Genomic DNA, 11,971 nt, shown 5'->3' with positions numbered 1-11,971 from the left:
ATCTCTACTACATCAGAAAATAAATAAATAAATTGGGCCCTCCCCCACCATATCAGACACCTCTCTGGGTCACTGTGACGCTCAGTCTGGACTCCATAATCCTACTGAACGGCAGGCTATGCCCAAGTGCATGGTTCATGCAAATTGCTCCCATTGGAGCTACTGTAGTGCCATTGCCATTGAAGTCAACCAATGTTCCTTACTAGGAAAGTAAATTATACATAATATAGCATAATAAAGTAACATATTTAGAGTGGATTTGTGTGTAATGGACAAAAAGAGAGACTTGGGGTGCAACAACAAACATCCGCCTTCACCATCAGCTCTCCTCAGCACCCATGACTCCTGCTGTTCAGGAAGACTGCAGTTACCATGTCCTTCGATAGAGGGTGCTGTCGACATTACTCACAGACAATCTTCCAAGATGTTGTCTTTCCACAGATTCGTTGGCTGGCGATTTCGAACTCTCATCCGTCAAAATTCGATACTGGGAGAATCACGGAGAGAAGTCATAACAAACTGTTACAGTACCCACAATAGTCGGCGTTACTATCAGAAATCATCCGGTCACCCTTACTTGAAAATGTCTTTCCAGTATCCACAAGTATACCGTGACGAGGCGGTGGTAAGTAGAAGAGTCTGTGCATGCTAACCAACCAAGCTAACTTTAGCTCAGATGCTTCATCATCATCATGCCGACTGGTACAGTGAATGTTAGCTGTCGCTAGCATGTTAGCCTGGCAATGAATGGATGTCAACCACAACCCTTTGTCTAGCCTGGAAACAGACCCCAATGACACATTCATTGCTCAAATTGTTGAACCCAGCGTTTACCAGTAGAGCAGACAAACTACATACTATAGAATGTATATTTATTACAAACCCCGAAATGCCACTCCCTTTTTGTGTTGCAAAGTAAATGTAAAATCACTTACTCATGCTTATCCAATGCCATGGAAATAGGATTAAGCACAATAGCCAAAACAAATTAGTGACAGGAGCACCAACATGGATCTAGCTGTGGATGTCTGTTTAAAGTCGACATTGGGTTGTTACAAAGTAACTAGAGCAAGTATTTGTTGTTGAGCATATTTGTAGCCTACTGTAAATTAAATAAATAATGTGGAGTTGACATTTGTTGAGGGACAGAATTGTAAATTGAAAGCAAATAACAGGCTAAACGTAAACGGTCAGGCGGATGCATTGAAACCTTGAAGCCAGGTTCCGTGAGCTGTGCTTTTGTAAAATAAAACGGTATGTGTGCGCGGGGTGTTAAACATGAAACTCTCTGTTTGATTCCTGGTCACAATTTGATATGTTCACACTATACTACAGTATCTGCAGCTGTTTGCGTGCCGTTGATATCGTCCACTGTATGCTACATGGTGTGGTTATCATGTTTCTCTCTCTGCTCTCGTCAGGTTGATGACTACCATGGTAACAAGATTCCAGACCCTTACAGCTGGCTGGAGGATCCGGATAGCGAGAAGACGCAGGTAGACCCGCCCACCATCAGCTGTCATGTTTCCAGTGTTCTGTCATGATAAAGTGTGTGTGTGTGTGTGTGTGTGTGTGTGTGTGTGTGTGTGTGTGTGTGTGTGTGTGTGTGTGTGTGTGTGTGTGTGTGTGTGTGTTTGGCTCGTACCTTAGTTCATTTTATTTTAGTATTTCTTTTTTCTTCTAATCTGTCAGAAACAACTACTTCTACCTATAACTAGCTGTGGGAGCACGATTTAATTTTAGTTTGTACTGAAGTGCAGATGTGATCAGATTTTTTTTATTAATTGTATTAGCTAATACTTGTACTGTATGTGTCTGTCTACTGGTGCAACAATAAGAGAAAAGTTAACTTTAATTGCATAATTTTCTGGCTCAAGAAACAGGCCTATTTACATATTTCAAGACCAAATGGGCTTATTGGTCTTATTGGCTCTCTCGCTCACTCACTCACACACACACACACACACACACTCACTCACTCACTCACACACACACACACACACACACACACACACACACACACACACACACACACACACACACACACACACACACACACATACATTCTCTCTCGTGCGTGCTCTCTCACTCTCTCTCTCTCTCACACACATTCACTCTCTCTATCTGTCTTCTCTCTTTTTCTCTCTCTCCTCTCTCTCTCTCTCTCTCTCTCTCTCTCTCTCTCTCTCTCTCTCTCTCTCTCTCTCTCTCACACTCATGTCTGCCTCTGCGCCTCTCCCTCTTCCCCACAGGCTTTTGTGAATGCCCAAAACAAGCTGACTACTCCGTTCCTTGAGGGCTGTGAGATCCGTGACGTGTTTAAGGAGCGCATGACGGAGCTCTATGACTACCCCAAATACAGCTGTCCCTTTAAGAGGGGCAACAGGTAAGACCCCAAATACAACTGCCCCTTTAAGAGGGGGAACAGGTAAGACCCCAAATACAACTGCCACTTTAAGAGGGGCAGCAGGTAAGACCCCGAATACAGCTGCCCCTTTAAGAGGGGCAACAGGTAAGAGATGAGATGGGCGGCTGCTGCTGTCTTTAGCATGGAGGTAGTATAAGAACTGGAGAGAGTGAATAAGTCCCGCCTCCAGTCATTTCAATGGGAAATGCTAGGCTAGTGAATTCAGCCAAAATTGAACGAATTTTTCAGCTTCAAAGATGGAGTCGTTTCCGCCGCCAGTTTACTCAGCCAATTACGTGCCACGTTAAAGATGGCCTCTCAACCTAATTTAATTAATATTGCCGTGTTCCCAATTGTTATTGAATGTGTTACGCGTTGGTCCTGTTTTAAAAAACGTTCTGGTTGCTTTGTTTCAAGACGTTTTTGCAAGCTGGCAAGGTGGCTTGTGGAGAAACGAGAGAGTGTTCCGTGTTTCTCGTGGAAATGCGTGTCTGATTGGCTCACTCCTCCTGCTCTCGAAGAAACGCGTCTCTGATTGGCTCAGTCCTCCAGTTCTTGGAGAGAATGTAATGGGAAACAGAGTCGCCACTTCTCCGGGTGGTACTGCACTATAGGGGCGCCAACGGAGGCGTGCAGGCTCCATTCAGGGCTGTGGTCTTTCGACAGCGACCCCTAGGCGAGCTGCAGGCACTGAGCAACCAGAGTGAGCTGGCTTTATGTATGAGGCTTTGTGCTGTGTGTGTACCTGAGAGTAGCAACCAGCTGATAGCTAAGCTAAGCTATGTTTCGGGCCACCAGACGTTGCTTGTTTTGAAAACAAGCAGAAAAAAATTACTCGACATGTTTTTAGATAAATGGGTCGATATAAACCTTTGTGGGCAACGCCTTCTTTCGACGTGACGAAACACAGAAAGGCTTTCGTGATTCGCTCGTTTCTCTGCATTATTTATGTAAATTGGGAAACACCGGGAAACACAGCAAGGAGAGTTGACGCACCGCTATGAGAGCCTTGCAAGTGAGTTTAACTTGGGGTGACCGTCCGATCTTCGAAAGGAGTGAGTAAAACTGAGTTTTATCGGAAGTTGGCCTTTAATGACTGACCTACGATTGACCAGAAAGATATATGGAAGCCCAACCTCACACCTGTATAGGTATGTGTGCCCAACACTAAACTCGCGCACCCCCCAATCGTGTCCACCCTCTTTGAGCGAAGTGGTGGCGGAATTGCGACGAGGAAGTGCCTTGCTAATCGGCGTACAACCAGGGGGGCAGAATTTGGCTGGTTAGCTTCGCCGATTAGCAAGTCGCCATTTTCACATTCGCGCATTTCTGACATCCACTTCGCTCATGATGATGGGTGGGTGCGAGAGTTTTACAGGTCTGTGGTTGGACACCTTATAATACCTCCATGCATCCAATGCCCGTCTCCCATATAGCTTTCTGGTCAACTGTAAGTCAGTCAATAACGTGGCACGTAATTGGCTGAATAAACTGTCGGCGGAAATGAGCTCTGTGAAACGCGCACCCACCAATCAAGATTCAAGATTCTTTTAATGGTCCCAAAGGAAATTTGTCTTGGACATGCATAGCTGCCACATACACACAACACTGATACACATGACGCCAAAAAACAAAAACAACAATAAAGACATACATACATACATACTATACTATACATACATACATACATAAAGTGCCCTCATAGAGATACTCAAGTGCATATCTACTACAGCCTACCACACACATACATGGCATTACAGGATGGTAGTTGTTAACGACCTGCGTTCAGTAGGTTAACAGAAACGGGGACAAAAGAAAACCTATACCTATTCAAAAACCTTTTCTTGTTTTTAACTGGTACTCTGAATCGCCTGCCAGAGGGTAGCAGCTCATATTCTGGGTACAGAATCATCATGAGCGAAGTGGATGTCGGAAATGCACGAATTTGTGAAAAATTCTTTCAATTTTGGCTGAATTCACTAGCCTAGCATTTCCCATTGAAATGACTGGAGGCGGGACTTATTCACTCTCACCAGTTCTTATACTACCTCCATGAGTACAACAGTAATGGGGGAGGGAGATATCATCCTTACTCAGAGTCTTTACTTATAATATCAGGCTGTGATTCAGAATGCATGCAGACTATATCGACACAACATGGGACAAAACAGACAAACACACACATGCACACACAGCATGGGGATGTAGATTGGATATTAATTCACCATATTGTCTGCTGGATGTGACCTCCAGGAATATGCGTGCATGTACCCACCACACACATAATTTAGTAATATAATTATCACAGCCATACAGAGGGAGAGTTGCGCGATTGGAGGACCAGGAATTAAATTGCAGCCCCGCCTTTCAACGAGATCGAGGTCGTGCCTAAAGCGACTGTCTTTCCATAGACTCAACATAGAACCACCACATTAAAAGCCAAAAATAAGGATTAACGAACTATACTGCGGGGTCATCATCACTATATGTAAACTATCAACTGTCTCGGTAATGATAATCACAGCAGTTTTACCATCTGTGATGTTTATCTGAAGTTATTACTACGAACAGCAAGTCTTGTCATATTCCCTGCATTGCATCGCATCGCATCTGCTGTGTGCTACGCCCACTTCTAGGCACTAATATTCACAACGCTTGAGCAGTTCTGAGACGCTAAACAGCTAATTTTGCTAATGTGGAAGTCGGCCCTAGGACACAGTGGAAATTGCCCGACTCTCCCTCTGTATGGCTCTAATAATTATAATTGATTAATTATCATTGATTCTGTGTGCTGCAGGTATTTCCACTTCTACAACACGGGCCTGCAGAACCAGAGTGTGATGTACGTGCAGGAGAGTCTGGACGCAGAGCCCTCCGTCTTCCTCGACCCAAACACCTTCTCTGAGGACGGAACAGTAGCACTGCGAGGTAGGATCTCTCTCTCTCTCTCTCTCTCTCTCTCTCTCTTTCTAGCTGTCTGTCTCTGTCTCTGTCTCTCTCTCTCTCTCTCTCGATCTCTCTCTCTCTCTCTCTCTCTCTCTCTCTCTCTCTCTCTCTCTCTCTCTCTCTCTCTCTCTCTCCCCCCGTTCATCTCTCCATCACTGTAATAAGAGAAAAGTGAACAGTGTTTGGGTATTGCATGCTGATCCTTAACCTTAACTTCCCCCTGGGGATAAATAACCCTACTTTACCCTACCTGAAACGGGTTATGAAATTCACAATGGCAGTTAGATCATTGTAAGCGTTTTTTTGTACATGATCTTGTTTCTCTGTGGATGATGTTTTTTTATGACAGAAATAAGTTGCTACATCTAAATGACAATTGTGTGTGTGTGTGTGTGTGTGAGACTGTATATGCGCGTGCATATGCTCCTATTGTTATTTTACTATTGTGTGTGTGTGTGTGTGTGTGTGTCTAGGCTACGCGTTCTCTGAGGACGGCGAGACGCTGGCGTACGGCATCAGTGTGAGCGGCTCTGATTGGGTGGAGATCCGCTTCCTACAGGTGGAGGGGGCCAAGCCATTGGACGACCGGCTGGAGAGGGTCAAATTCACCTGCATGGCCTGGACCCACGACGGGAAGGGGCTCTTCTACAACTCCTACCCCAAGCAGGACGGCAAGAGCGACGGTAAGAGAAGGTGTGTGTGTGTGTGGAGAGAGGGTAAAGGGTTCATTTGCACGTCCTGGACCTCTATCCTGAGCAGGAAGTGATGGTGAGAGAGGGGGAGAGACTGTGTTTGTTTGTTTGTTTGCGTGTGTGTGTGCACACATAAATGTGTCTGGCTTGTATGTTTGCGCAATTGGGCAAGAGTGACGTTAAGGCTGTTGAAAATAACGGGACGATCTATGATTCAACAAATGATAGGACTTTTCCTTTGTTTCTTCAATGTGGACAGACTACTTTTTAATACGTCTTTTTGATTCTCCGTCTCCGTCTTAAAACTTGCTGACACTTGTATCTAGGGCACCTTACCTTAAAGGACCAGTTCAGTCAATTTCAATTTGCTGTTGTATTGCTCACGCTACCCTTGACTTGTCAGTACCCGGTGATGCCACATTTTTTTGGCTAAGCCCTTTCCGAGATTTGAGCTATTCTAATGAGGGCAGCGTTTGTTTAAAATTATTTACAATTTAAAACATAGGCCTACACCAAATATTTTCCCATAAGGTACCACTGTTTGCTAGTTGTCTGCTGATGTTGTATAACCTTTCGGATGTTTTTGGGAATAAATGAAAAAAAATTGAAATGTAAACAAAGCGCTGCCCCCATTACAATGACCACGATCTCGGGAAAAGGCTGAAGATGAAAATAAAAAACTCAGGTACTGACAAGTCCAGGGTAGCAGGAGCATTACAACGGCATGTTGAAATTGACTGAACTGGTAGAGGTAGAGACATATCCCTTGAAGCAATGTAGTTTAAGTTTTAGTTGGATCTCCCTCATCCTCCTCATCATTTCTCCTCTCTCTCTCTCTCTCTCTCTCTCTCTCTCTCTCTCTCTCTCTCTCTCTCTCTCTCTCTCTCTCTCTCTCTCTCTCTCTCTCTCTCTCTCTCTCTCTCTCTCTCTCTCTCTCTCTCTCTCCTGCTATTCTTCAGGCACTGAGACCTCCACTAACCTGCATCAGAAGCTCTATTACCACGTGCTGGGCACTCCCCAGTCTACTGACGTGCTGTGTGCAGAGTTCCTGGACCAGCCCAAGTGGATGAGCGGAGCAGAGGTGGGCAATTATGAAGCTGAAAACACACACACACACACACACACACACACACACACACACACACACACACACACACACACACACACACACACACACACACACACACACACACACAATGAGGGCAACAGCCATGCTGAGAGTGATCAACAGGATGTATCTCTTAAAGCATATGAAAGGAACACACACACACACACACACACACACACACACACACACACAGACACACACAGACACACACACACAGACACACACAGACACACACAGACACACACAGACACACACACACACACACACACACACACACACACACACACACACACACACACACACACACACACAGTGTATTTGTGTAGCCTTCCCCTAACCGTAACAGGGTGCCCAAAGCAATTTTTGTAAATTGCCTCCCACTCACATCCACACTGATACTACACACACACACACACACACACACACACACACACACACACACACACACACACACACACACACACACACACACACACACACACACACACACACACACACACACACACGGAGGCAAACGTACATTTGTTTACACGCAAATCTACACACTGGCTCTCACTCGTCACACCCATTTGGCAGTGGTGACGCCAGGCTCAGGTGCAGGGCTGATAGTATTCAGGCTCCATGCCTGATTTCAGGCTTGACAGAATTTACAAAAATCAAAACATTGATAATAATTAGCCATTAGGTTGTTCCTATCTCAGAAAGTGTTACAAGTTCAGGGTTTTCTTCTACTATCAGGCTTGAATAATGGTCATACAGGTTATTAAATGTTTGAATAATGTGTCAAAATAAGCCTACGTTACGTCACTATGCAGTATCTTGTCGTCGTCGTTAGAGCAGGGGAAAAAGTTCAGGCTCAGGATTTTTTTTCACCATCACCCCTACAGGTGTATTGTCAGGTGTTCAGTTCAGGGCTGATTGACATGCCTGCAGGGTGTTAAGTTGGTTATTAAAGTCAGCAACAACATGTTCTTTCTTTTTTTCTATCTCTCTGTCTCGTCTCTCTCTATCTTGCTATCTTTCTATCTGCCTGTCTTGCTATCTTTATGTCTAAGTGCCTTTGTGCACTATCTCTCTCCCTCTCTATCTCTGTATCTCTGTGTGTGTGTGTCTGACGAGGTGTCAGCTGATGGGTGATGCTTGTATTTAAGAGAGGGTTGTGACAGGCTTCATTTTATTTTCTTTCTTTCTTTCTTTCTTTCTTTCTTTCTTTCTTTCTTTCTTTCTCTCTTTCTTTCTTTCTTTCTCTCTTTCTCTCCCTCTCTCTCTCTCTCTCTCTCTCTTTCTTTCTTTCATATTCTCGCTTATTCTCTCTCTCTCTCTCTCTCTCTCTCTCTCTCTCTCTCTCTCTCTCTCTCTCTCTCTCTCTCTCTCTCTCTCTCTCTCTCTCTCTCTCTCTCTCTCTCTCTCTCTCTCTCTCTCTCTCTCCCCCCAGGTGTCAGATGATGGGCGTTATGTGTTGCTGTCTATTAGGGAGGGCTGTGACCCAGTCAACCGGCTGTGGTACTGTGACCTGCAGAGTGTCCCCCAGGGCATCACAGGTACAGTACAACACCACGTTACCCTGCAGATGCACCACATCATCATAATATTATGCTGAAGTTTAGGGCTACACGATTATGGAAAAAATCATAATCACGATTATTTTGGTCAAAATCGTAATCACGATTATTAATCACGATTGTTGATTTTTTGCAGATTTTTTGGAAAATTATAACAAGATGAAATATAATCAAGAATGAATTATATATGGGATGAGCAAAATAAATGAGTTGTAATAATTATGTGAAGGCAATAGCATGAAACTTAGGTGGACAGATTTCTGGTCAGAATGTTCTGGCTTCCAGGGCGCTCTCAAAGGTAGGTCACTATTGCCACGATTAAAATCATGACTTCGATTTAACGATTTTATCACGATTTTCGATTATTTTCGATTAATTGTGCAGCCCTACTGCAGATCCCATATCGTAATATTGTCTGTTCCGGGATGCATTGTCCTACAGGCGCCATTCCAGCCACAATACTGTTGGTCTAGAGCAGCGGTCCCCAACCACCGGGTCGCGGACCGGTGCCGGTCCGTGGACTATTTGATACCGGGCCGCACGACACAAGTTTTTTTTTTTTTTTAATCCAGAAGACATGCCTTTGTTATGAACTGCAGTGCAGAACTTATCTCAAATATAACTTTTAGTATCGCCATATTAATATTTGCATTAGCCTAGACGTAGCACAAGTAGGCTATTTTAATTTTCAATAACAAGCAAACTTTTCTTTGTGCCGTCCAATCAGTTGAATGTCAAATGCGCCAGACGCATGCTCCGAGGCCGCGCCCACTTTACATTTCAATGCTGCAATGCAAAGTGGATGGTGGCCGTTTTGGAGTGTTGGCTGTCTTCTCCGGGCGGCTCTTTCTTTTTAAGGCTTTTGAACGTACTTGCGAAGCAAACTTTTGGGAGCTATTTTAGAAATCCACTTCTATCATTTGTTCTATTGTATTTCAGTTTTGTGACAACAACGCTGTGTTACGAACGTAATTGCGAGACATGTTTTGTGGTTGCAAGTTGCAACTAATAATGAATGACCAACACTTGTTTCAGGAGCTCCTGCAAGTCAGCGTTAGCAGAAAATCAAGCGATGACATGCAACCTTTTGCCGTTTTAAAAATATTGCTCATAAAACCACAGGCACTCGAACCGCGGTAGAATCAAACGCTGGTTATGCAGCAGTCCACACAAACGCGACGCGAGGGCACGAGCTGCTAGTGGCAAACTTCAGCGGTATCATCTCCAGCATCCAACTATTCCCCGTGTCGTGTGTTCGAGAAAACAGTGACGACTGCTTGTTGGAAACGGTTGACCTTGAATTAATAGAAGCGCCACTTAACCAGGAGACCTATAACCCAGTCATAAATAGCCCTGAATTTCACTGCGCAAAATGCCCTCAATGAAAATGAACATGGCCAGAGCAGAGAACCCATAGGGCCTATTCTCGCATGGTGAAAAATAGTAGCAGTATGTAGTAGCCTAGTTTTTGGTGATCTCCCTTGCACCACTAGCTCTATGACCAAGAATGGCTCCACAAATTAGTGGGGTAATTGTCAGTTTAATAGTCAAATACTAAATGTTACACATTTTGAATGGAATGAAGGAAAAGGATTAGGCCTTATTTTTAGATCCTATTGATACTATTATTATTAGGCCTATTAATAATAACAATGATAACTAATAGGCCTAATAATAATAGTGTGGTGATAATAATAATATTTATTATTATTATTATTATTATTATTATTATAACGCGTGACTACCGGTCCGCGAAAAAAAAATGGGACTCAAACCGGTCCCTGGTGCCAAAAAGGTTGGGGACCCCTGGACTAGAGGTCTTATGACGCATTGTCCTACAGACACCGGGTCTCTTAACACATTATCCCATTTTCCTACAGGCACCATATTGCAATGCCGTCTGTTAAGGGTCTATAACATCTATTAACACATTTCTATATAATGTTGTCAATGTGTGATTGTAATCTGCTGATGTTTTTCCTGTCCCCCCTCCCTCCACCTCTCAGGGCTGTTGCCGTGGGTGAAGCTGATTGACAACTTTGACGCGGAGTACGAGTACGTGACCAACGAGGGCCCGGTGTTCACCTTCAAGACCAACCTGGAGGCCCCCCGCTATCGGCTCATCAACATCGACTTCAGCCAGCCCAGCATGGACGCCTGGAAGGAGCTGCTGCCCCAGCACGACAAGGACGTCATCGGTAGGGGGTGTGTGCGTGCGTGTGCGCGTGTGCGCGCTAGTGGTGTCAGCAATGATCGATTCGGCGATGCAATCCAATGCGGGGCATGGATGATCCAGAATCGATCCGGCAAGTTCCAGAATCGATCCGGCAATTTTTTTAAGTTTCAATTACTTCCGTGGATATTTCGGGAGCAAATGAATCTTAAATTAAATTAAATCACTTCAAAACATTGCAAGACTGATGCAGACTGATACAGACTGATACAGAAAACAGCCAATAAATTGTTGCTCAGTATCTGACTACTTGTATTGGCTCATCATGACTGATTAAACATTTGCTTTGCTTTCAGTAGAAATTTAATGCATTGCAATGCATTGTAGAATTCAATCGGATCAGATCGGATCGCATAGAATCGAATCAAATCTCCATCTCACGAGTCGTAATCGGATCGTGAGGGCAGTGCCAATCCACACCACTAGTGTGAATATGTATGTGTGTGTGGGCCAAAAACGTTTTTTTGGGCTGAGGCATCAGCTGGTGCCGCGCAACAGCATTTAATGTCCATAAATTAAATTGTTAATTGGTGGTTGATATGCTGCAATGAATATGTTTGTTAGTCCACTAAAAACAAAATCCTACAATAGTGGCACTGGCTGTCGTTGCGTTGCCTTGATGTGTGCTGCTGTTGAAACGACACTCACCTGTGTGTGTGTGTGTGTGTGTGTGTGTGTGTGTGTGTGTGTGTGTGTGTGTGTGTGTGTGTGTGTGTGTGTGTGTGTGAGGGAGAGCTGTCCTGTCAAAGAGTAAAGGGCCGTACACAGACACGTCGCTGCTAGTTACTCGCTCAGCAAACGAAGTCAATAGAATGTCAATGTGTTTCAGCGAGACTAGTAGGCGAGTACTGTACAAGCGATGCAATGTGGGCGGATCCCGAGTTGAAAATATTTTATCTTCGAGCGAGGCTAGTTAGCGAGTAACCAATTGCAATGCAGAATTCGGTACTTCTGGCCTGTACATTGGCAGTTAAAGCCGCGGGAACTTTCAGTGAACGTTCCATGAAAGAGTGGCGAGTAGGC

General features: G+C 44.4%; 1 protein-coding gene across 2 annotated transcripts in view; it reads left to right on the top strand.

Annotated features, from left to right (window-relative positions):
* Window positions 1-446: 446 nt before the first annotated feature.
* prep (prolyl endopeptidase) overlaps window positions 447-11,971 on the top strand; it is a 21,300-nt gene continuing 9,775 nt past the window's right edge. Inside the window, exons 1-8 of one of the 2 annotated variants that reach the window (XM_063223654.1) lie at window positions 447-625; window positions 1,422-1,496; window positions 2,253-2,386; window positions 5,205-5,335; window positions 5,827-6,036; window positions 7,005-7,126; window positions 8,589-8,694; window positions 10,722-10,913. In XM_063223654.1, coding sequence (XP_063079724.1) covers window positions 584-625; window positions 1,422-1,496; window positions 2,253-2,386; window positions 5,205-5,335; window positions 5,827-6,036; window positions 7,005-7,126; window positions 8,589-8,694; window positions 10,722-10,913 — 1,012 coding nt within the window. In that variant the 5' untranslated portion in view covers window positions 447-583. Of the gene's footprint in view, window positions 626-1,421; window positions 1,497-2,252; window positions 2,387-2,491; window positions 2,513-5,204; window positions 5,336-5,826; window positions 6,037-7,004; window positions 7,127-8,588; window positions 8,695-10,721; window positions 10,914-11,971 lie in introns of those variants that run through there. The other variant, XM_063223656.1, reaches the window with a different exon arrangement.

The sequence above is a fragment of the Engraulis encrasicolus genome, chromosome 18 (assembly GCF_034702125.1).
Source record: "Engraulis encrasicolus isolate BLACKSEA-1 chromosome 18, IST_EnEncr_1.0, whole genome shotgun sequence".
Taxonomy (NCBI): Eukaryota; Metazoa; Chordata; class Actinopteri; order Clupeiformes; family Engraulidae; genus Engraulis; species Engraulis encrasicolus.
This window is presented reverse-complemented; position numbering and strand designations above follow the sequence as displayed.